General features: G+C 45.7%; 1 protein-coding gene across 1 annotated transcript in view; it reads left to right on the top strand.

The window, feature by feature from the left end:
* Window positions 1-26,417, top strand: part of LOC141145581 (cytochrome P450 2C20-like) — a 165,186-nt gene that overhangs the window by 49,933 nt on the left and 88,836 nt on the right. The window contains exons 5-6 of the mRNA XM_073632407.1: window positions 11,953-12,113; window positions 12,545-12,718. Of these exons, the coding sequence (XP_073488508.1) occupies window positions 11,953-12,113; window positions 12,545-12,718 (335 nt within the window). The remainder of the gene's footprint in view (window positions 1-11,952; window positions 12,114-12,544; window positions 12,719-26,417) is intronic.

A 26,417-nucleotide genomic window follows, 5' to 3' on the forward strand; every position in this document is an offset into this window, starting at 1 on the left:
CAGCCTCGCCATTGCCATCAATGCAGCAGCCTCGCCATTGCCATCAATGCAGCAGCCTCGCCATTGCCATCAATGCAGCAGCCTCGCCATTGCCATCAATGCAGCAGCCTCGCCATTGCCATCAATGCAGCAGCCTCGCCATTGCCATCAATGCAGCAGCCTCGCCATTGCCATCAATGCAGCAGCCTCGCCATTTCCATCAATGCAGCAGCCTCGCCATTGCCATCAGTGCAGCCTGATCGATGCCCATCTGCAGCCTAGAGGGGACAGGGAGGGGGGCGGGACAAGCGCCGACCAATTTACATACAGTGAGAATCTCCTAATGATAGACAGAACAATGGTCCAATGGCGGCCCAGGAGACAGGGCTTCTTATTACAGAGGCAGCCAAGTAAACAGAAGATTCTCACTGTAATCTGACAGCACTCGTCCCGCCCCCCCTCCCTGTCCCCTCCGAGGCAGCTAAAATTAAAGTATCGGCGTATAACACGCACACGCTCTTTGCACACGATTTTCATGGTGAAAAAGTGAGTGTTATACGCCAATAAATACAGTACATTTAATTCCAAGCATGTCAAAAGGAACATTAAATTCTCAAATCGAAAATAAAGAAGTATCTGTAAAGGAAGAATAAACATTCTTATGAACAAATTTAATAACAAAAGAAAGGAAAACTAAAAAACGAAAACCAGATAAAAAAAAGATATATAACAAAAAATCTTAACTAAAACCCAACACACTGTCAGAAACCATGAATCAGATTGAGACAGAAGTACAGTTAAATCACACTTGTTTAATAATAATAATAATAAAAAAGTTAAACAGAGTAAACGTAGTCAAACATAGCTAGAGTTGAGGAACCGGAACGGATAGTCAGACAAGCCAAAACGTCAGGGAGCCAGAGAACAGCTGTCAGGTCACCTGGGACCAGGTGACAGATGCATCCCTTTGGGGTCAGGAGTGCACTGCTAAGGTAGTGGACCCTAAGGCTGACTGCTGCAGATGGAACTCGGGGTGGTTAAGGAAGGCAGGTCCCCTGGAGCACCAACACGGATACCACAGGGAGCTAGAACATAGATTCCCCAGGGCGCGGAGTCTAAGGGCCAGCAGGTGTTCACCAGAGCCTTTAGTGGTGAGGATGGACTGCGCTGCAACTGGCTCTAGGTCGCGGCCCCCAGGGTCTCACGGTAGGCTACAGGAGGATGGAGAGGAAACAGCAGTCCAGTAGCAAGGGATAGTAAGTGGGTAACCAAATGTTGGGGCGACTAGCAGACAAGGATAACAGAGAACAGGCCAAAGGTCAGGGTCACAGGCAAACAGGGATAATCGAGAACACGCCAAAGGTCAGGGTCACAAGCAGACAGTGATAGTCGGGAACATGCCAAGATCGGTAACAGACAAACATAGAGGGGCGGCACAGTGGTGTAGTGGGTAGCACTTTCGCCTAGCAGTAAGAAGGGTCGCTGGTTCGAATCCCAACCATGACACTACCTGCCTGGAGTTTGCATGTTCTCCCTGTGCCTGCGTTGGTTTCCTCCGGGTACTCCGGTTTCCTCCCACACTCCAAAGACATGCTGGTAGGTTAATTAGATCCTGTCTAAATTGTCCCTAGTATGTATGAATGTGAGTTAGGGACCTTAGATTGTAAGCTCCTTGAGGGTAGGGACTAATGTGAATGTACAATGCATATGTAAAGCGCTTTTTACGGCGCTATAAGTACCTGAAATAAATAAATATATAAATAGAGCACATGGCAAGCAGGAAACAGGAAGCCAAACACACAATATTGCGCGGCAAGGCAGGCTTGGAGAATACGGTGTTAAATAGTGGTTCCTGTTGAGGCTAGGGTGGAGCCACACTGAGGGAAGATTACTTAAGCATGCAGGTGTGAGAGTACAAGCCTCAAGGCTGATACACAGACCAGGTAAGAGACAGACAGGTCAAGTATTATTGCGAGGTCATGACAACAGCATAGTAGAACAGCAAGCAGGGTCTGGAGCCAGAAGGAATGTCAGCCAAGCAAGTTTTTAACAGGAACACAGGAGAGCGTCTCTAGAGATGTGACCAAGGTGAAGGCAGAGATCACCTGGACTGGGCGGCTTAAGTAGGCAGGACTGACGAGCAGGATATCATCAACAGGGGAGTCACTGTGGAGAGATAGGAGCTGGCAATTAGCCGACAGCTGAGCGGCCAGCTCAGAGAAGGAAGGGCTGAGCCCAGCCCTGACACACACCAATAAGAAAATGAAAAATGTATTATACGTTCATGTCCCATCCTAGATTTCCAATAATGGGCAGGACAACTAAACAAACAGAAGACTATTGTAAAATGATTGACATCATATCGCATAGCAATCAATAGGGTAATAAAGATAACAAAACCTCAAATTAATCATGGAAAATGATTTCCCATAACTATCAAATTATAAAGGTATCAAAGGTATTAATTTAATCGTAAAAATGTGTCAAATCCATTGGAATTCTGGTTGAGACACCTGCCTTTACACGCACATGAACTTTAATGGCATCCCAGTCTTAGTCCATAGAGTTCAATATTGAGTTGGCCCACCCTTGCAGCTATAACAGCTTCAACTCTTCTGGGAAGGCTGTCCACAAGGTTTAGGAGTGTGACTATGGAAATGTTTGACCATTCTTCCAGAAGCACATTTGTGAGGTCAGGCACTGATGTTGGATGAGAAGGCCTGGCTCAGTCTCTATTCTAATTAATCCCAAAGGTGTTCTATCGGGTTGAGGTCAGGACTCTGTGCAGGCCAGTCAAGTTCCTCCATCCCAAACTCGCTCATCTATGTCTTTATGGACCTTGCTTTGTGCACTGGTCCAAATCATTTGGTGAAGGGGGGGGGGGGGTTAGGTGTGGGGTTGTATTTTAGGGGTTGGACTTGGCCCCTTAGTTCCAGTGAAGGGAACTCGTAAAGGGTGAGCTCACTTTCGTGGGGAAAAAAATGGCAAATTAAAGAGAAAATAATTTTCAGTCAGAGTCTGGATACTTTACCTCGACTACAGTGAACTGAGGTTAGCCATGGTCGCATGGAACAGTATGCTTGAAAAAGGGCATACCCTGAGATATATATATATATATATATATATATATATATATATATATATATATATATATATATATATATACTTTATAATAATATATATTATATATATGAGTGGGAGGGAACCCGGAAATGCTAGCCGACAAATGTAAGGAGAAGGAGGGGGGATTATAAGCCCCAGACTCCTCCTACAAACTCAGGCTAGCCAATGGCATGCCTTCTAAATTGTATTCAGAGTCTGAATAATGAGGAAACTCTTTACCCCAACTACAGCGACCTGAGGTGTGCCATTGTCACCTAGAACAGTATGCTTCAAAGAGGGCAAAAAACACATGAACTAGGTAAAGTAAAGTGAAGTTTAAAGGAACACAAGAAACGACTAGTCCAGCAAAGTTACAAAAGCTTGTTAACTTCCACATGGCGATCAGGAATATATCCACTGTAACAGGACGATTGCCAGCGTCCCATGTATTTAATGACACGGGATGGGACCCCTTGCTTGGATGCTGCGGACACCGCCCCAATCCTGAAGGAATGATCCAAAAACTGTTTCGGATTTAACTCCAAATTACCAAGCAAAATTCTAACATGTGGGATGAACTGTCTGGAAGCAAGAGGCTGCATAGGGAAAGGGAGTAATGGGCTGTCAAGAGGAGCCACCATGGAGGAGAGCTGGTCCAAGAAATCAACTGGACAACCAGAAAGCATTGGTTTTGTAATAATTGATAACTAAACCCTGACCCGTCTGACCGTTTTTGTTGTTGGGGAGTTGAAGTGAAAAGTGATCAGGTAACCTGGGGAGACTACCTTTGATGAGCACCAGTGATCTGTGGGCATGCGGAACCCCATAAAATTCCCCCTGCGGCGGACACAGGGGATGACAGACAGCCTCAGATAGATTTTAGATTAATCAAGTATATATATCACCATACTGTGATATCATAAGGAAAGGAGGGGTGTAAGTGCCAACGCCATGTCCTTGAGATAGCCCAGGGTAGTGGTGCAGTAGAGGGAGCGGTGTGAGGTTGAAATTATTGAAGAGAACCAGAAAGAGAGAATAGGGGGGAAAAGGAGAAAGGGGGGGAGGGGAAGGAAAGGGGGGGGGAAGAGAGGGGGGAGGGGTTATATGGGAGGGGAGGGGAGGTGTGAGCGAGGATGGGGGAAGAAATGGCGCGGGAGGAGAGGGGGTGATGGAAGGAGGGGAAAGCGGGGAAAAAAGGGGGGAGAAGGGGGAAAGGAAAGGGGGGAAGGAATGGGGAGGGGGGGGAAAGGAAGGAAGGAAAGAAGGGAGGGAGGGAAGGAGGGAGGAGGGGGGGAAAGGAGGAGAGGAGGAGGGAGAGGAAGGGCAGGGGGGGGAGGGGAGGGAAGGAGGGGGGAGGGGAAAGGAAGCCTAGGGGAAGGAGAAAAAGGGTGGGGAAGGAGAAAAAGGGGGGGAAGGGGGGGGGAGGAGAGAAACCCAGGAAATCCCATACCGTGCAAGGAAAAGAAATAAGGTGGAAAGGCTGCACACTGCCAATAATAAGGCTGGCACTCACCGCCTAAAGATTAAAATAGTATGTGACGCGTGAGCTGGGATGTAAGAAAACTTCCGGTTAACAGGACCGTAGGTCAAAAGGGTCATACAGAGCCATGAGAGATGTTCGCATTTCAAGCATCCCTGAGACTGGGATCCTGAATACGTAACAAGGCAGTCACAATGGCTAAAAGAAAAATTGATGTAAAAATTAGAGAGTTGTTTTACAGGGATAATGATAAAGATGATGATAAAACAGCTGAGAACTATCAAGATCAATAGGAAGTAAACAGAGGGTTCTACTTAGGTGGAAAGGAGAAATGATAAGATATAGGGGCAAAGATAAAAAGAAGCCCTATCAAAATAGAGAGGGCGCTTACAGGGGGTACTGGTTAATGAAAGAAGGAAACAGTAGCTGAGTGTGTAGCAGCTATATCAAAGTTGAAGGCGCACTTGCAACAGGGATAGAGATTGTCTAAATGAAACACATGCACATGGCTGTGCAGGGGACGTCCAGCAGCGCTGCAGCCATGCAGGACAGCGGATCCAGAAGGAGAGACGACCAGCTAGCAGACAGAGGGGGAAGAGGGGGGAGGGAAGAGACTGACCTGTATGCAGCGATCCTCAGCCGGCTCAGCGTCTGGAGGCTCTAAGGCTTGTAAAGCGGCCATTGCTGGCTGCTATAAGAGCTCCCCAACCCGGAAGTCAGGGAGGGCAAGATAGGCGGTCCCTGCCATCACCGGGTCTGTTCACCCGCTCTGCACCGGTGCACGGGCACGTGCTACTGCGCAAGCGTGCGCTCCTGTCAAAGGGAAACAAGTTCCCAGACACAGAGACACAAGCAGCGCTGGGGCTGCCAGGGCAAACATGCGTCCGCCGCAGAAAGGAGAACCGAGGTCCGCTGGTTGCCGACAGTTCCCGAATGGGGAGGGAGAGATTGTCCTTTTACAGCGAAGAATACAAAACCTCATAAGAACATCTCATAAACATACGAAAAAAAAGGGGCAATAAATTTACAGTGCATACTCATTACACAAATCACTAGTAACAGCTTCAAGGGTAGTTGCTAACAGAAAAGACATATTACATGTTAATATTCCTAAAAAAAGAGGAAAAGGGGGAAGGTGGGGGAGGAAAATTAGAGAGGAAAAGAGGGGGAAGAAGAAGGGAAAAGGTGGTGGGAAAGGCAGGGAGGGGGAGGAACGAGGAGGGAAGGGGGGGGAGACAAGGAAGGGTAGGGAGGGAAGGAGCGGGAGGGAAGCATGAGGAAAAACTAGGGCAACGGGGACAAAAGGGAGGGAAAAGGTGGGGGAAAGAAGTGCAAAACCTCACAGGAAGGCCTTATAGGATACTGATTCGTTGAGGCCAGGGGGAGTAGTGGCATTGAGTCGCTCGATCCAAAGGGATTCTCTTTGGAGTATCGAGCGATCCCAATCGCCACCCCTGGGGTTGGGTTGAATTACCTCCAATACCAGGAACTTGACAACGGAGTTGTCAAATCTGTGGTATAGGCCAATGTGTCGGCCAATGGTGGTCATCTTCCCATTTTCCGAGTCGTAGAGATGGTCACCAATTCTTTGTCTGAATTCGCGGATAGTTTTGCCTACATAAAATGCTTTACAAGAGCACTTCATTAGATAAATCACCCCTTTTGTGCCGCAGTTGGCAAACGTACGTGAGACCAAAGTTTCCCCATTAGGTAAAATAAAATGTCTACCTTCGTGGACCCAAGGGCACCGGGGACAATCCCCGCATTTGAATGTGCCATTAGGACCACTCCTCAAAGGTCTATTGGGGATATAGTGACTAGAGGTCAATTGATCCCGTAACGACCGAGCCCTACGAAAGACAGCTTCCGGGGTGGGTCGAATGTATTTGGCCAGCGTGTGGTGTTCAGCCAAGAGGTGCCAATTTTTGGTTAGAATGTTACGGAGTAGGTTATGATGTGCAGAGTAGGTTGTGATGAATCTTACAGTCTCTGAGGAGGGAGGTTCCCTACATTTAAAGAGTAGGGAGGTCCGGGAGCGTGACATGGCCTTGTTGTATGCTTTGCGTAGGTTTGTAGGGGAATAACCACGCAATAGTAAGCGTTCCCGTAATGCCCCGGCCTGAAGTTTAAAGTCACTGTCTCGTGTACAATTTCTACGTAAACGCAGGTACTGAGCATATGGTATGCTCCGCACCAGAGAACGCGGATGTGCACTGGTAGCGAATAGAAGGGTGTTGCCAGCAGTTGGCTTTCTGTAGAGGTCGGTACCCAGTGTTCCATCCGGTTGCTTAATGATCTTCAGATCTAAAAAAGAGATCTGTTCTGCATCAATCTTAAAAGTGAATTTTAAGTTTAGATCATTAGTATCAAGTTCACGAAGAAATTGTAATAATTTGTCTCTGGAACCCGTCCACACCAGAAAGAGGTCGTCAATATAACGATACCATAAAAGGATATCGTTTAAAAATTCCGACTATTGGTCATGAGCACGGATATGTCTCTCCCAGCCGCCTAAATATAAGTTTGCATAAGCTGGGGCACAGGACGTCCCCATTGCAACTCCCTGTATTTGCAAAAATAATTGATTATTAAATGTAAAGTAATTTTTCGTTAGTATGAAATACAATAATGCAAGTACAAACTGATTTAAGGGCCAAGTAGTTGTGCCCTGCTCAAACAAAAAGGAACCAGCCGTCCGTACGCCCTGCTTGTGGGGGATACTAGAGTATAAGGCCTCAATATCAACAGCCATGAGCAGGGCGTCCGAAGGAATCTGGATTCCCTCAAGACGTTGCAATAGGTCCATGGTGTCTCTAATGTAGGACGGGAGGCTGTGGACATGAGGCATCAAAAATGCGTCAACAAATTTGCTGGCGTTGTCAGTTAGTGAGCCTATCCCCAAAACTATGGGTCTTCCTGGAGGGGTTTGCACATTCTTGTGGGTTTTGGGTAGGGAATAGAAAGTGGGGATGTGAGGAAATTTGGGGACCAGGAACTCCAAGGTGTCTTTGTCAATGAGGCCTGAGAAGTAGGCCTCAGTGCAAAGAGCCTGGAGTTCCTGTGCAAAGGAGGATACGTGGGTGGGGGTGATAGGTCTATACCAGTTTTTGTTATTGAGGATGGTCAGGCACATTAGTTGATATTGGTGGTTTGTCATAAGGACAATGTTCCCACCCTTGTCCGATTTGTTTTATAACGACATCTGAACGTTGCTGCAAAGATCGGAGAGCTCGGGTTTGGCTTGGGTCAAGGTTCGAAGGAAAATCAGGCCATTTCTGTTTCTTAAGGTCACTGATTGTTGCTCGGAGGAAGGCCCATATCTCCGGGCAGGTATTGAGGTCAGGAAACCTGCGTGATCGCAGGCGGAACGACTTGGGCAATGCTGTTTGCTTAGGGGCAACGATTGGGCCAGACGTATCGGGTAAAGGAGATGCAACGGGGAGCAGTCCTTTAGCGGACTCAAGAGGAAAGGTATCATCAGAAGATCCATGATCCTGTGATGACAAGGGGTCCCCGGTATCACACTCATCGAACAGGAGCATGAGGTCACGGAGCGCCCTAAACTCCTCCATAGAGAAGTCCTTGGGCCGCTCCGCGAGCTCACGCTCCAGGCCGAGGTTAACGTGATCCTTATCATAGATGTATCTAAAAGTTAGGTTGCGTGCAAGCAGGTACAAGTCCTTAATTGCCTCAGTAACCTTTAATGAATCAAGGGGACAAAAACCCAATCCTAACTGCAATACCGAGATTTCCTCGCCATTGAGTGTATATGGGGTGAGGTTTATGACATTGAGGTTGGTGTGGCGTGAGGAGGAAGATTCTGTTGGGGTAGTGAGGGTTTCAGGACGTAGGCATCTAGGTTGCTTTGTTGCTTTTTCAGATCTAAAAAAATAGCATCCTCATTAATTTTAGTATATTTGTTTGTCATTAAAGCCGAGTTTAGAATTTTTGGAATCGTACCGTGCAGTGTGGAGTGACCAGTTGCCCCTTCTAGGGGGGCGTTGGTATCTAGTGGTTTCTAGTGGGGGGTGCATGTGTGGATCTAGGGCCTTTTGGGCCTTTCTTATCTTTTTTAGGGTTCGTTGGTGGAGTGTTACCTCCAAAACGAAGTCTCTTACGTGAAGAATTAAGTGCCGATGAAGTATTTGGTTGAGTAGTGCTTAAGGAGGATATAGTAGAAGAAAGGGAGGAATCCGATTCAATATCCGTGGTGAAATTTCTATTATTATTGGTCCGGGGGGGGCCTCGTCTACCCCGGCTCCTTCCGGGCCAATGGTAGGCTAGGCCCTCCGCAAAGGCTGATTTATCCTTTCCAAATTTGATTTGTTTCTTAATAATGATATCCTTGTTCATGCTTTCCAAGCGCTCTCTGAGCTCTTTCCATTTATTTTTAAAGATCGTATTGTCTGTTAGATAAGAGTATTCTATGTTAAGTCGCTCGATGTCGCTGTCAAGGAGGGTCATGTCATGAGTATACTGCGTAATAAGGAGTCCTATTAATTCAAGACTATTCTTTGTCAAAATGTCTTCCCATGCTTTCCTGAAGTCGACTGCAGGATCTTTTAACGTGGGGAATATCTGGCCCCTTAAACCAAGGGGGCAGATTTTCTCACTGACGTATAGTTTGAAATATTCAATATGCCAATGTAAGTGTGACTTACGTTTAAGAAGTTTCCACATTCGGGCAAAGAACATTTGGATGTCATCTTCAGTTTTATGTTCATTCAAGCATGCGGTTTTAAGATTGGACATAAAGCCCGTCCAATCCGTGCCTAACTCGTCCATGTTATGTCTAACTGCAACAAGCAGACCCTAAAGTTATGTTATGGTGACAAGGGGTAAGGAATTGCAAAGTGGGTAAATACAATGAAGAAAATCAAAAGGCAGATAAAGGCACAAAGGGAATGTATCGAAAGGTGTTGCTGTCCACCCAAGGATACATAACAAAAGTGGGTGTGTTGTCCACCCTATGTATACTACAGAACGAGCGGCCTAAGATATCAATAAGATTACAGTAAGTATAAGTACCATCATCCCAAAATGTCAAGATCAAGGAAAAAGGGGAGGGTAGGGCGATGGTCGCAGTTGCTGCTACTGCCAACCAGCGTCCCCGCCCCCCAGCAAGGGAAAGAAGGGGACTATTAGGGTACTGAGTATAGGTATACAATAAAGGTAAGGAGTGAAAGACAAAAATTGAAATATTTTATAAAAGTACAATTTTAATAGAAACAATGTTTATAAAAATTACAATGTCGTATACAATTACGATCGTAAACGACAAAAGTAACAACATTACATATGACCATAAAAAGGGGAAGGTACCACATAGTCTGAACAAGTGGATTCCGCACACTTAAGATGGCAGATATGTGTACAACTTTATTTCTCGACCGGTTTCGCGGTTAACACCGCTTCTTCAGGAGAACCATATCTATAATATGACATAAAGTAGTTTTAGCATATACAAACAAATCATCAAGTGCACAAAGGGTTATGGCAGCAGAGTTGTTAGCAAAATAACTAAACATTCCATTCGCACGGCCGCTCGCCTTATTAGGCGTGAGGTGCAGTAAGATGGCGCTGCCTTTGAGAATGTCAATGACGAAACGTGTAAGACGGAGCCACGCACTCACGCTATTTCCGGTATACGAGCAGGGCGCTGGAATGCAGTTGGAGTGCACACTGCGAACTGGTCCCTGCACGCATTAATTTTCTGTGGCAGTTTTTTAGGGCTTACCCACATGGTGGGAAGCTTATTGTTTTTAATATTATTTTTTAATAAACTACCTATACTGCACTATGGGAGATCTTTTTTCATGAGGATCAATCCCCGGAAAACTATTGGATTTCCTTTCCTGGATATTGACATTGGAGAGCTCTGACTGGGAAATTGTGCCTGGAGATCTTAATTTTGGAGGACGGATCAGAGGAGACACCGTGCTAGGTGAATCGGGTGGAGGACACATGAGGAAATACTGAACCCTTCGGCTATCTGTATATGCCCATTACCCCTGCAGGGGTGCGGGGAGCTGGTGAGTGGGGACCCTTAAGGGGGAGCACAAGAGTCACTTGATCTGCTGAGCACTGTGGTCACCTTGGAATTTCTGACATCCTTTTACAGCATTTTTTTCCGTATTTTTTCACATTATACACATGTGACTATGGCAACCCTCTTTTTTTTTTTTTTTTCTTTACATCATATACATGGGACAATTAACGTATTTATGAATTTTTTGTGCATAAATATACTTTTGTTTTTTTTTCTAGCACATATATATGACTCACACTATTTGATTTTTGGTATCTACTGATACACACGAGTTGTAACTTTTATTCACTCTGCAGATGTGGTGTTGGAATTTAACCTTTATTCACTTTGTTCATGTGGTGCTGCATCTCAACCTTTTAGATGTAGATACCCTTATATTTAGATGGTATTTGATGGTTTGATGTGTATACCTGCTACACTATTGTTTTATCTATCACACATGTTTGTTTAGTTCTTTTGGGTACAGTTCAGGTGTGGTAACACACTAGGGTAGGTCACTAATACCCCATTACCCTCCTACCCATTTGCTACTAGGGTAGTGCCACTAACCCCACTTTTTGTTTTTATTATTTGTAAGTTCCCTTTGGAAAATGATTAGGGGAGGCTGCATCCCGCTAGTATCCTGAGTGCGGAGAATACCATTTTTCTGAGCCCCAGAATAAGCTGGAAAATCCTACAAACCTGGAAAGGCATTCCAGTGAAAACCTTTCTAAGGCTACCTACCTACTGTGCTGTGCCTGAATCCACCAAGCTCATTTGAAGGGATGTCCATCCAGGCCTGCAAGATGAGACAAGACTTACAGATTTCAGGCAGGTCTGGATGGAGAACATTTCTGAACTGTGGGTACTCTAAACTATTTCCTAGAGGCATTCATGGAAATTTAAAATTAAAATAGAACATGGAAATCCATCATTTCCTCGATCTGTTACATCTGGCTCATTTCAAAAGAAATCTAATCATGTCCAGAGAAGTAACCATTTGGACCCTGATTGACTTTGGCTTGATAGTCAACCTTAGATCATCCTCAAGATCTGGTCTACCTCAGAGCTAGACTAAATATGTAGTTAAACACAATCTCTCTTCCACAAAAAAAGATTGCAGTAGTCAAGTCTAAGTGCGCTTAGCTCTAGAGGTTTCTCATTTAAAAGCATTACAGAGCCTCAAAATTATAGGCCTGATGGCAAAGTCTATCTCCATAGGCCCAAATGGGCCAAGTGGCACAGCTGTCCTTTTTCAGACAACTTTTATGGCACTAATTTTTTTAATCTCAAAAGTGTAAAGAAATTGTAAAAGAAATATATATTTTAGCTGTAAAAGTAAAACATTTTCTCCTTTTTTCAGGAAAACCATTCAATCCACTTCTGATCCTGGGCAGAGCTGTTGGGAATATTATGAGTTCACTGTTGTTTGGCGAACATTTTAACTACGAAGACCCAAAGTTACATGATCTGTTGTCTCGCACCTCCCGACACCATAAGAATATTACATCCCTATTGCACATGGTAGGTTATCATTGGTGGATTTGTCTTCCTTCCTACCACTAGCACCTACTACATGGTCACATTACTACATGGTCACATAGACTACATACATAGTCTACTACATGGTTAGTGGAGGAAACCAGTAGTGTACATTTCTAAGTTTTCTTGAATGACTTAAACTTGGCTCAAAATGACAGTGCTATTTTTGGCAAAGTTTTATTACTGTATTGTATTTTATAGTTGTTCTGGAATTCAATGATATGCCAGTTTTAGAAATATATCGTATTTTAGACTTATTGGCTAGGTTTAGAGTTTAGACTAAGGTTAAAGTAAATTAACTAATGTAAAGCCAACTTCTATTTTAAAACATAGAAAATGTTACATTTGTGTAATTTTATTTTTCATTGACATACATTGTAACTTTGTTTACTACTTGTGTTTCTGACGGACAGTTCTGCAACATTTTCCCGTTCCTGCTCAAGCTGCCATTAATACCAAAGATTGTTTTAAAGGAAGCCTCCTACCTGTATAACTTTGTGCTAGAATACATGAAGGAGCACAAACGCACCCTGAAGCCTGAGGCCCCCCGAGATTTGATCGATTCTTTCCTGCTGAGGATAAAAGAGGTAAATACACTGACCCTCATCTTTTGAAGTGCCCTTGATAAGTATTGGCAAAATTTCCATAACCCAGCTAATCACAATCAGCACTGCTCTGGAGAATGGCCGTGTGAATGTAATTGGTTGTAGTGGAGAGGATGAGATTTCAGGGATTGCTGCAAATGGTTCTGTGTGGTGCTTAAATATAATAAGCCGACCCTGCCAGATATGCCAATGTTATATATGTAGCGCTACCACCATGAGGACTACTGGGAGATGACTGACCCCAAAGATTAAATATGTAGAAAAGCAGCGCTCGCAAAATTAATAAGTGCACCACAAGCCTTATTGCAGCTGCTAGAAACAAGTACTGTGACTTAGAATGAATATACAAAAAAAACCCAGCACTGGCAACTAGCAAAAATAAAAAAGTCGCTACATAAATGCGACTATACAAATTGCATTTGGTGAAAAATATGTGATAAAAATATTGTTTCTATTTATCATAAACCCTCTAAAAATATACAATATGTATAACCATAAACAATCAAAAAAGTGTTGGTGATGTTCACCTCAATAAACAAACCATTGTGAGTTCAAAAATGAATAGAAATGTTCTTTCAGAGAAACAAAAACAACAATGACAGCAGACTTCCACCTTCTCATCCAAAAGGTTGATTACAGTCACCTGGAATACTGCAGTGGATATAGAGAGATGGGATAAAGCTTGGACTGCTGATGCTATAATAGAATAACCTTGGGAGCCGCGGGCATCATTTTCCACCCAAAAAACAAGAATAAATATATATGGTGTAAAACGCGTTGACGCAATATCCGGCTCACGTCTGAAAACCAGTGACGCTGTTTCCTGTAGTCAGTGGAGCGCACGCTATCACAGCGGTGATCACCGACAAATTCTGAATGCCTGCTCTGCATATACGTTTCGTGAGTAGCGCTATCATGCGCAATTGATCTTTTATCTCACAGTATTACACCATATATATTTCTTCTTGTTTTTTGGGTGGAAAATGATGCCCGCGGCTCCCAAGGTTATTCTATTATAGCATCAGCAGTCCAAGCTTTATCCCATCTCTCTATATCCACCGCAGTATTCCAGGTGACTGTAATCAACCTTTTGGATGAGAAGGTGGAAGTCTGCCGTCATTGTTGTTTTTGTTTCTCTGAAAGAACATTTCTATTCATTTTTGAACTCACAATGGTTTGTTTATTGAGGTGAACATCACCAACACTTTTTTGATTGTTTATGGTTATACATATTGTATATTTTTAGAGGGTTTATGATAAATAGAAACAATATTTTTATCACATATTTTTCACCAAATGCAATTTGTATAGTCGCATTTATGTAGCGACTTTTTTCACCTTTTTATTTTTGCTAGTTGCCAGCGCTGTTTTTTTTTTGTAAATTTATTTGACCCCAAAGATTGTCCTAACCCTCCAATGCTCCCGTCACCTCTGACACCCTGGGTTCAGACATGTTTTCAAAGTTAGTAATGCAATCACACAGATCAAACTGCAATAAAGTTACCAAATAGATTTACTTTAGATATCTTTAAGCATATAAAGCAGTAATAACTTGGCCGATACTATTTTCTAGTTTTACACTATCACAATTAACACAGAAATGTATTGCAAGTAAAATTACATTAAAGCAAAGCTCCAGTCACAATAATCATTTTTTTTTTTTTTAAAAGCACCCCCATGATTGGCACAGATTGTACAGTCCTATTTGGATACTGTTGCAAATGTGACTATGTGTGGTTTTTATTTTAATCTGTAAAAAATTACCTGATCTCGGAAGCAGGCAGGGGTCATCGCGGTTCTGGGCATCTGAATCCCGCTTGTGTCTATTTCCGGGATTAGGTGCATGCTGGGATGTTGCGCCTGTGCAGTTTGCTGATTGCAGGTTGCCATGGCGATGGAAGTTCCTGCACCATAGTTGTGGCGAACTGTCAATCAAAAGAGAATCAGATAATCCATGGACTTCTGGGATTGATGATGACGATAAGGGAATCGTCTGACGACGATGCCTACGTACCGGAAGTGCCGCAGACACATATAAAATAAAGGTATTCACACAGAATAAAAAAAAAATGTATATCCTTTTAGGGCTGCAATATGGTTGGAACTCCACTTTAAGTTGAAAGATGTAATTGGTTAAACCTGGAAGTGAGGCTGTGACCACAGGTGTGAAAAGGAAAGACAGTGATCTTTTTATATATCAAATTACTCACTTTCAACCCCTGACGCCACAGGCCCAATAAACACAGTGACACAAATATAGAACCAACCAAAAAGATATGTTTGGGAAGGGCTCCCCTTCATTGGGTGAAGATATTATGCATCAGGTCTTTAAAGTGGGGCAGGTGGAGAGGTCCCTGTGATGTAGAGATTCTGTGTCTTCAGATAGCTTAATAAAGGCTCATAAAGAGAGATTCCAGTATAAAGGCTCCAATACTGTAAATAGCAAGTGCAAAGTGTCTCCTTGTTAGAACTTTGGTGCAAAATAATTTAGTAAAGGTATCTGCATGCAGTGTCTTTAGAGTGTATAGAGGGTGGGCTTCTGCCAGCTCACCAATCCAAACGGCACCAGGCTAAAGGAAATAAGAAGGGACACATCCTGGAGCAGGCTCCTGCAGAATCTGTGCTTAGATGGAGACTCCCGGCCACACACATTACTGCGCTGTGATGCAGTAGGATCTACGATGAAGGTGACATCAACTGTCACCAAACCAACAGGAAGCTGGATGCATCTACCCACACACACACACGCCGAGTGCCCATCCCCGCTGCCTAGGCAGCAACGCCAGATCGTACTCCTCCGACCGACCAGGGCTCTGCTTGCAGCTGAAGGCCCAGGTCCCAAGAGACTTTGGTCAGGCTATATAACACCTCTCCCAGCATTCTGTTCTTCCTCCCAGCTGGCTGAAACTTGTAGTCCCCAATAGTCCAGTTTCAGTGCGAATCCTGGCTTCCACAGACTACAGGTCCCAAGAGCCTCTGTTCTCATGTGAGGTCTCTGCTTGCAGCTGCCCTCAGGAAATGATGATACAATGCTCAGACTGAGCACTAGAGGGGAAATAAGCTCACTGCAGATGTTGTTACCGAATTTCCACTAACACAACTAAGTTTATTCAGCACCTGGCTACATCCTCCCCCCCACTTAAAATCTTTGGTCCTCCAAAGAGGCAATAGCTTCACAGAACATTTACTTAGTTGATAATCAAAGTTAAAGTTATCACACACAAATTGTAACATCATCCATAACTTAAACTCAACAGGTATTTGCATACTTCCAGATTTTGTTGAAACATATATATACATGAATAATGAATAAGCACAATGTAACTGTGTGATACATGTCTACCCGATGCAACTCTCCTGTGATGTTACATCATGTTTGTGCAGCCACCAATTTCTTCCTCTATATAATTTACATGGCAGGCGAGCCGGGGCTTGCATCCGTGGGAGGAGTCCTCTCCCCAGCTCACCTGGAATCACTCAACCTGGAGCTGCATTTTTCTTTCCCATAACTTAAACTCAACAGCTTTTTGCATACTTCTGGATTTTGTTGAAACCATTTATATATACCTTGAGTTAGCTCATAATCGGTCTGTTTACAGACCAGGGCTATTGCTGTGGCCCACCCAGTAGTGTCAGAGGGCAGGTTAAGGTCACCCCCTACCCAATGGACAGTAGTGGGATCTGGCATGAGCTTTTGTCATTGAATAGTGGGTGTTAGTTCATCTGAGCTTTCCCCTAGAACAGTGGTTCTCAACTCCAGTCCTCAGGAACCACCAACAGGCCAGATTTGAAGTATTACCTTGGGGAGATGCAGACTAGACTAAGCAGCAAATTATATCACCTGTGATGTATTTCAGTTATCAAGTCCATATTTCTGGTATTATCATCAGGACTGAAAGGGTCCAAAGGTGGCCGAATTAAATCCAGTTCAGGGAAAGAGCACCGTGATATCGCCACCAGGGTTTGTAAAAGTCCTGCCTTCATGGGAGTCTATCTCATCTTCTGCAAGTGGGATTCCAGCTGCCAAAGAACTGTCTTACCTGGGCTGCAAAAGATCTTCATCATTGAAGTTGATCAGGTCTTCATAGCTCTCCTCTTGAGATGGACTGTCTCAATTTTGACCTCTCCTGCCTTTTCAGTGGGAGGTAGAATTTCTACTTCTGACCCTGCAGCCAGAGCTGGTTTCCTGGTTCACCATAGCCAGCAAGGGACTATCTCCTCCTCATCACTGTCATCCTCTGTCACGGCTGCTTGGTTATTCTGACTCCCCCGGTGCACTCGGGTTCTAAGAGGTGGCATTTTAGCACCCAGGGTGGGGGGTTGTGGACTGAGGTACTCGGACAGCCTTAGACAGAGGAAGCAGATGATTTTGATGCCACATCTTCAAAGAGCCTGTTGTCCCCTCAGGACGAATTTGGTAGACTGGCAGCCCGGGAAGTTTCTTACGATAATATAGGGTTTAGGTCACCAGCGATCTACCAACTTGTGTTTTTCAGGCACCCCCCAGGTTCATAAACAATACACGATCTCCCGGTTGGAGGACCTACATTTTCATTCTCAGGTTAAAATTTATTTTTGTTCCTCTGCTCTCGAACTGTAGCATTCTCTGCTGCTTTCTTCTAAGCCTGTTTTCAGGTTCTTCCGCAGTCTGTCAAAGTATCCCTTGTAGGAAGCTGGGGATGTATGGTCTGTGGACATTTCAAAAGCCAGGTCAACTGGAAGACCTCTCTTCCAAATATTAGTCTGTAGAGGGAGTACCCGGTGGCATCACTCGTTGTGCTGTTGTACGCATGAAAGGTGGCAGCAATGTGGTTACCCAAGTGCTGCTTCTTCCCAGGTGGTAGGATTCCCAGCATGTTCAGTAAGGTGTGATTACACCTTCCAGACTGAGGGTCTCCCTGTGGGTGATATGGAGAGATTCTGGATTTTTTTTATGCCCAGCAGCTGGCATAGCTGGTGCACAAGTTTGCTCTCGCAATCTCTGCCCTGATCTGAATGTATTTGCACAGACAGGCCATAGTGCACAAAGAACCTTTCCACTAATACTTTCGCCACCGTGGTGGCCTGTTGGTCCTTGGTGGGATAGGCTTAAGCGTATCGAGTAAAGTAATCGGTCACCACCAAAACATTACTTCTCCCACCAGCATCGGGTTCCAGGCACAGAAAATCAATGCAACCTAACTCCATAGGCCCTAGACTTTGTAAGTGTCCCATGGGTGCCGCTTTGACTGGCAAAGTCTTCCTCTGGATGCATGGCAGACAGGGGTGACAGTAGCTCTCTACTTTTAGTACTCATATTAGGCCAATAGGACCTATTCCTGACAAAACTAAAGGTCCTATCTGGGCCTAGATGGCCATGTTCATTATGGAGTGCAGCCAGCACAGTCTGTTGGTGTTTCTCCGAAAGGAATAGTTGCCACTTTTCATCAGGACCCTCAGAGAGGCTCCTTATGTACAACAGTCTGTCTTTCATTTGCAATCGGTTCTATTCCAGGCGCACTGTTTTGGAGTCCATAAGGGTGCTTTTCACATATGCTATGGGCCTGAGTCCACCTTCCTGTTCTTGGTACAGAACTCCACTCAGTCCCTAGCATCCACATGAAGCTCATAGGGCTTGGCTTGGTCTCCATAGGCCAACACTGGTGCTTCTGTGAGGCTTCTCTTGAGGTTTTGAAAAGCTTTTCACAGTGGAGAGTCCGTTGCTCTTGTATAGACTCCCTTTGGCCTCCAAGCCCCTTGCCTTACCTTACTCAGCTTTCGGCCTTTTATTCTCCACCTCAGCCTGGAGCAGCTCGTTAAGTGGCTGAGCAATCTTCGCAAAGTTCACCACGAACCTCTGGTAATAGGAGCAGAATCTGAGGAAAGATCGCAGCTCCATCAGTCCTCGTCCGGAGCCAAGTAGTGACCACCTCCAGCTTCTTCAGGTCTGTAGCGATGCCCCGCTGAGATGACATGTCCCAGGTATGTGACAGAGGTTTGGTATAACTGGCACTTTTTCTAACGACAACTTCAGCCCTTCTTATGAAGCCTCTCAAAGGCTTTCTCAAGCCTTGCTAAATGCTCTTCCAGGGTTCTCCTGAAGACAATGTTGTCCAAGTACACCAAGACCTCAATCTAGTTCATGTCAATGACTGTATGCTCCATCAGCTGCTGGAATGTGGCTGGAGCCCTCGATGATCCCTGGGACATCCTGTTGATTTCATAGAACCCCAGTGGCCAGATAAAAGCCATCTTCTCCCTATCATCGGGGTGCATAGAGATCTGGTAGTAACTGCTCTTTAGGTCCAGCATACTAAACCACCTTGCCCTGGTCAGGCACTGAAGGGCATCTTCAATACGAGGGTTGGTGTATTGATCAGGGATAGTCCTTCTGTTCAAGGTTTGGAAGTCAATGCACAGCGTTCCTTTCTTCTTTCTCACCACCATGATAGTTGAAGGATGAGGGCTTCTGGACTCCTAGATGACTCCTGACGTTTTCAGCTCAGCCAGCTGCTCCCTGGGGTCTTTTAGGTCACTAAGTGGCACTCACCGGGCTCTCTCTCAGAAAGCTTTGTACAGGGTGAGGAATGCAGGGAAAGGGGGACAATGGGACCAGGAGGGACTTGCTATGATACATGCAGTCTCAGGGACAACCAACTATCAATAGTATAGATATAAATATGCTTGTTTGGGTACGATAAGACCATAATTAGCAAGATAAGAACAGTAATTGATAGTGGTAATATAACCCACAAATTCAGATATATATATATATATATATATATATATATATATATATATATATATATATATATATATATATATATATATATATATATATATATATATATATATATATATATATATTATACACACACACACACACACACACACACACACACACACACACACACACACACGTATAAAATATGCAGTCTCAGGGATAACCAACTATCAATAGTAAAAATATAAATCTGTTTATTTGGGTACAATAGGACCATGATTAGCAAGATAGGAACAATAATTGATAGTGGTAGTATAACCCATAAGTTTTATCTATATACACATACATGTTGGTTATTAACATATCAAAGCAATAACTACAATAACTTAAATGACCTCCGAACTCTCTAATCTGCCAGGTGTATTGGGAAAGAGACCCTGGATCCTATACCCCAAAATTGATATAAAATATGACATAATCATTAAAAACTAGCTCGACACGTTTCGTGGTTTGGTGTTACCACTCTTTAGGAGCAAGCCCGTGATAATGATCTGAAATGAAATACATAATTGTCCAATAGTTGGCATATAGCAAAAGAAATTATATGCATATTGGAATGAAACCAATCCCATAGTAGTACTTACAAACAGGACTGCTGTGCTGTGCTGTTTGCTATGCTCTGCTGTGCATAGGAGGCATGGTGTGGCACTGGATGCCGAAGGCTCACCGGTAATGTCAGGCACGGGAACTGAGTCAGCGTGTAGAATGACCGCGACCCACACCAAAACCTCACCCAATGTGGATAGGCATCCATCGACACAAAATCCATTCAGGGCTGGGGATATGTGTAAATAACATCTGTTGAGGGCTGTGTAAACAATAACAGTAATAGCAATTATATAAGCCTCCATAATAACGGAATTTCTTATATTGACAATGGGAATAGGGAAAATGTGATGTGCTAGTAAATGTGACAGAGTCCTCATAACAGAGGAGTTGAGAGTAAGTGGATATAATGAGTAGTTACATTAACATGTAAGGAATTATAAAGGGAAGGATGTACGATTAAACCGTCAAATAAGTAAACCCAAAACAAGTGATAGTACCTCAAATTAGAAATGTAGATGTCATGATCCAGTGGAGTGCAATGTGTGTAAGTGAATCCGACCAGGACACAGGGCCGGTAAGGAGAGGACTATATGGGCACAGCCAAGCCACACCCCCAACGTCACGTGACGTGCATGTGGGAAGGGAGGTGCCACCACCCGGGCATCAAAGGCACCCATCGATTGCCACCAAACGTACTGCACGCAGATGAAACAAAGCCGCCCATGGCGCCCTAGACAGGACGCGGCAGTATGCTATGCATACTAGCTCATTATGCCTTTGTCTTGCAGGTGTTAGTTTTTTTATTTTTTTCCAAAGTGAGTTTACAACCAATTTAATAAGGAGACATGAAATACATTTGAGATATGCATATTAGAAGAAAGGTCTAAATGTGTAAGCCACTCGGTTAATCCTGCAAAGAATAAGGAAAGGCCCAATAAACCGAGGTGTGAACTTCAGAGAAGGAACACTAAGTTGGAGGTTGCGAGATGACCACCAGACCCTGTCCCCAACCTGGTAGGAAGGTGCAGGCAGTCGTCTGCGGTCAGCATGAAGTCTGTACCTATCATTAGCATGTTGTAAAGCCTCCTGGACTTGTGCCCAAGGGGAACGAAGACCACGGAGATGCTCCTCTAACGCAGGAATAATCTGCGGAACAATCGAGTCAGGCAACATGGAAGGTTGGAAACCATAGTTCGCCATAAACAGGGACAATCAGAAAGCAGAATTCAAGGCACTATTGTGAGCAAACTCCGCCCACGGTAAGAGGTCTGACCAGTTGTTATGATGGTCAGAAATATAGCAACGTAGGAATTGTTTCAAGGACTGATTGGCTCATTCTGCGGGTGATACGCAGAGGCGAAAGCAAGCTGAATTCCCAAACTGCACAAAAAGCTCACCAAAACCGGGGCACAAACTGACTACCCCTGTCCAAGACAATGACCTTGGGTAGCCCATGTAAGCAAAAGATCTCCCAAGCAAAAATGGAAGCCAATTCCTTTAGAAGTGGACAACTTCTTAAGTGGAATACAATGGGATATTTTTGAGGACCGGTCAACCACCATAAGGATAGCTGTGTTGCCCTGGGAGTTGGGTAGCTCCACAATAAAATCCATAGACAGGTGGGTCCAGGGCCTCTCTCCATTTGGGTATGGGTTGTACGAGGCCCACTGGAAGGTGTCGTGGAGTCTTACTCTGAGCACACATGGAACAGGCAGCTACAAATTCGGTTACATCAGCACATAGACTAGGCCACCAGAATTGTTGGGAAATGGCCCAAAATAGTTGATTCTTCCCAGGGTGGCCAGCAGCCTTGGGAGAATGGTAAGTCTGGAGTAGGGATGAGCTTCGTATTCGAGTCGAACCCATGTTCGACTCGAACATCGGCTGTTCGGTCGTTCGCCGAATTGCGAACGATATGGGCTGTTCGCGCCAAATTCGTGTGGCGCGTCACGGCCCATAATTCACTGCGGCATCGCAGTGCATTGCTGGCTGATGATTGGCCAAGCATGCACTATGACCCGCATGCTTGGCCAATCACAGCGCCGCCTGAACAGAGAGCCGTAATTGGCCAAAGCCAAGGAGGCTTTGGCCAATTATGGCTCAGGGGATTTAGTACACGCCCCACACTATATAAGGCCGCCTACACGGCGGCCCTGTGCAGTGTGTTCCGGTGTGCTGAGAGATAGAGAGACAGTGTCATTTCATTTGAGTTAGCTAGATTAGGCAGGACAGTCAGTCAGTTAGCTGCACTTACAGTGTATTGTGTGTATATATATATGCATCCCAGGTGTTGCGCATATATATATATATATATATATATATATATATATATATATATATATATATATATATATATATATATACACTGTATTCAGTTTAGCTAGATCCGTTCCTGTTATCTTCCTACTGACAGGCAGGCTTGTCTTGTTACAGTATTTACAGCTACCTGAAGAAAATTACTGGTGTTCTTTTGATCCTATTAGTATCACAGTCAGGCAGCTAGACTATTTACAGTTAGTGCAGTGCGTCCTGCTTAGTGTTCTGCTAAACCTACAAGTTAGTGGGGTGCGTCCACCTCAGTGTTCAGCTAAAGCTACCTGTAGAAGGTTGGTGGTGTTCTCATACTACAGGCAGGCAGTTGATTTTGCTAGCTGCAGTATCAGTACATTTATATCTCTCTATCTCTCTATCCTTAGTGCAGCTACAGGCCATTAGTATGTCTGGAAGGCCAAGAAGGAGAGGCAGACAGTCACAAGCCAATAAGAGAGGGCAAGCAGGCTCTGTGTCTAGTGCTGGTCGTGGAGATGGTGCATCCTCATCAGCACGTGGCCGTGGGACACGCTTGGCCTTTTTTTCGGCAGCTGGCCGTGTTGAGCCGCAACAAGCGGAAGACTTGGTCAAGTGGATGACCAAGCCATCCTCATCCTCCTCATCCTCTCTCACCCATGCCCAGGGTACTTTGTCTGGCAAAGCAGCGGCCTCTTCCCTCGGCTCAATGTCATCAGTGACTCCTTCACTAGCCCCACCATGTCCTCCTGAGGAGTCCTGACCACAGTGTTGGGTACATGCTCCAGGAGGATGCCCAGCGTTTGGAAGGCTCTGATGATGATACTGAGCTCGATGAAGGCAGTAACAGGAGCACAGACAGAGGGGGTGCCCAAGAAGGACAGCAATCTGGCAGTCATGCTCCCCCTGCTGCAGCATACTGCCAGGTTTGCTCCAGTGATGAGGGAGGGGATGATGAGGTCACTGACTCAACGTGGATGCCTGATAGGAGAGAGGAGGAGGAGGAGGAGGCACATCACCAACAAGGCAGGATGCCCTCCAGGGGCCAGCCTAAAGGCAGCACATTGACTGCATCACACCCCAAAGCTCCACATGTGCAGGGCGCTGCAGTCTCTGCGCGTTATTCAAAAAAGTTCTTTGGTGTGGGCCTTTTTTGAGACGAGTGCATCAGATCGCACCACTGCTATTTGCAACATATGTCTCAAGCGTATCTCGCGTGGCCAAAACATCTCCCGCTTGGGTACCACATGCTTGACCAGACATATGTTGACCTGCCATGCAGTTCGTTGGCAAGCGTATCTAAAAGACCCACACCAAAGAACAAAGAGGACCTCTCCTTGCTCCTCATCAGCTGAGATTTCCAACCCCACTAGACCTTCAGTCCTCTCTGAGACCTGCACTGAGAGTAATGAAGGTGTAGAATTAGGTGTGTCACAGCCAAGTACTTGTGGGCAATCTGCTTTTGGTACACCGACGTCAGATTGTACCAGGCAAATTTCCCTGCCCCAGCTGCTGCACCGCCGAAAGAAGTTTGCTCCCAGCCATCCACATGCCCAGCGGTTGAATGCTAGCTTGGCAAAATTGCTAGCACTTCAACTGCTGCCTTTTCAGTTGGTAGACTCTGCCCCCTTCCGTGAGTTTTGTGGAATGTGCAGTTTCTCAGTGGCAGGTACCCAAACGCCACTTTTTCTCACGGAAGGCGATTCCGGCTCTCTACCGGCATGTGGAAGGCAATGTCCATGCCTCGCTGGACAGGGCAGTCAGCGGTAAGGTGCATATTACCGCTGACTCATGGTCCAGCAGGCATGGACAGGGACGTTACCTAAGTTTCACGGCGCATTGGGTGACTCTGCTGGCAGCTGGGAAGGATGCAGGACAAGGTGCAGTAGTGTTGGAGGTTGTTCCGCCACCACGCCTCCAAAATGCTAATGATTGTGACACACCTCTCTCCTCCACCCCCTCCTCTTCTTCTTCCTCCATGGCCTCTTCCTGTGCTTTGTCCTCGGAACCAGCGGTGCTCCGTAGCCGTTCAAGGGGCTATGCAAGTACGCAGGCCAAAAGATGCCATGCGGTGCTTGAGCTGGTGTGCTTGGGGGACAGGAGCCACACTGGGGCAGAGGTACTGTCAGCTCTGCAGGGGCAGGTTCAGAGGTGGTTGACGCCACGCCAACTTAAGGCAGGAATGGTGGTTTGCGACAATGGCACCAACCTCCTCTCTGCCCTCCGACAGGGACAAATGACCCATGTGCCCTGTTTGGCTCACGTCCTTAACTTGGTGGTGCAGCGGTTCTTGGGCAGGTACCCGGGCTTACAGGATGTCCTGAGGCAGGCCAGGAAAGTCTGTGTGCATTTCCGCCAGTCATATAATGCCAGTGCTCGGCTGACGGACCTCCAAAGGGAGTTTAACCTGCCCAAGAACCGCCTAATCTGTGACATGCCCACCAGGTGGAACTCAACGTTGGCCATGCTGCAGCGGCTGCACACGCAGCAGAGGGCCATCAATGAGTACCTGTGCGACTTTGGCACCAGGACAGGGTCAGGGGAGCTTGTTTTTTTTTTCCCACGCCAATGGGCCATGATCAGGGATGCATGCACTGTCCTGTCACCATTTGAGGAGGCCACGAGGATGGTGAGCAGTGACAGTGCATGCATCAGTGACACTGTCCCCCTTGTCCACCTGTTGGAGCACATGCTGCGTGAGATAATGGACAGGGCACTAGAGGCAGAACAGAGACAGGAAGAGGAGGACTTCCTTAGCTCTCAAGGCCCCCTTTATCCAGACAGTGTTCCTGCGTGCCCGCCGATCACACAGGAAGAGGACGAGGAGGAGGAGGAGGAGGAGGAAGATTGTGTCAGTATGGAGGTGGAGCCTGGCACTCAGCATCAGCAGCAGTCTTTAAGGGATCAGTCCCAAGAAACACATGGACTTGTACGTGGCTGGGAGGAGGTGGCTGCGGACCATGTCGTCCTTAGTGACCCAGAGGACTCCGGACCGAATGCCTCAGCAAACCTACGCTGCATGGCCTCCCTGATCCTGCAAAGCCTGCGGAAGGATCCTCGTATTCGTGGTATCAAGGAGAAGGACCAATACTGGCTGGCAACCCTCCTTGATTCACGTTACAAGGGTAAGGTTGCGGACCTTATCTTGCCATCGCAGAGGGAGCAGAGGATGAAACATCTTTGGGAGGCCTTGCAGAAAGGTCTGTGCAACACGTTCCCATAGACTGGGAGGTTACAAACACCTGTTTCTGGACAACGTGTTGCTGAGGCTTCGTTCAGTCAAAGAAGGAGCGGTGGAGAAGGTGGCCGTCTGACCGATGCGTTCAGACAATTTTTTGGTCCGCAGCCCCAAGGTATGATCGGTTCCAGCAACCATCGCCAGCGTCTGTTTTACATGGTGCAGGAATACCTAAGGGCAAGATCAGACTTGGACACCTTTCCCACCAAAAATCCTCTGGGTTACTGGGTCTTGAGGATGGATCACTGGCCAGAGCTTGCACAGTATGCAATTGAGCTACTGGCCTGTCCTGCATCCAGCGTTCTTTCGGAACGCACATTCAGTGCTGCTGGAGGCGTGGTAACCGATCACAGGGTGCGTCTGTCCACCGACTCGGTCGATCGACTGACCTTCATAAAAATGAATCAGTCTTGGATCACCACCAGCTACCAAGCACCTGATGCTGATGTAACCGAATAATTTTTTGTGAAATCTCAGATCCCTTCAAAGACTGCCTATGCTGATGCTGAGTGACTATCCCTGAGTAATTATCCTCTTCCTCCTCAATCATCACGCTGATAGCTTGTAAGAACATTTTTGGTACAATTTTTCTGCCCCTGTTTAACAGGGGCGTGTAATTACAATTTTTGATGCAATACTTTGCAGCAGGGCTCGTTCCAGCATTCCAACTAGAGTGTCTGTGAGGGGTTGCAGTGTTGTGGCACCAGCACCACCACCACCAAAGGCCCAATTTTTCTGCCCCTGTTCAACAGGGGCATGTAATTACAATTCTTGATCTAATATTTTCACAGCAGGGTCCTGTGAGGGCTTACAGTGTTGTGGCCACAACAACAACTAAGGCCCAA

The sequence above is a fragment of the Aquarana catesbeiana genome, linkage group LG05 (assembly GCF_042186555.1).
Source record: "Aquarana catesbeiana isolate 2022-GZ linkage group LG05, ASM4218655v1, whole genome shotgun sequence".
Lineage (NCBI taxonomy): Eukaryota > Metazoa > Chordata > Amphibia > Anura > Ranidae > Aquarana > Aquarana catesbeiana.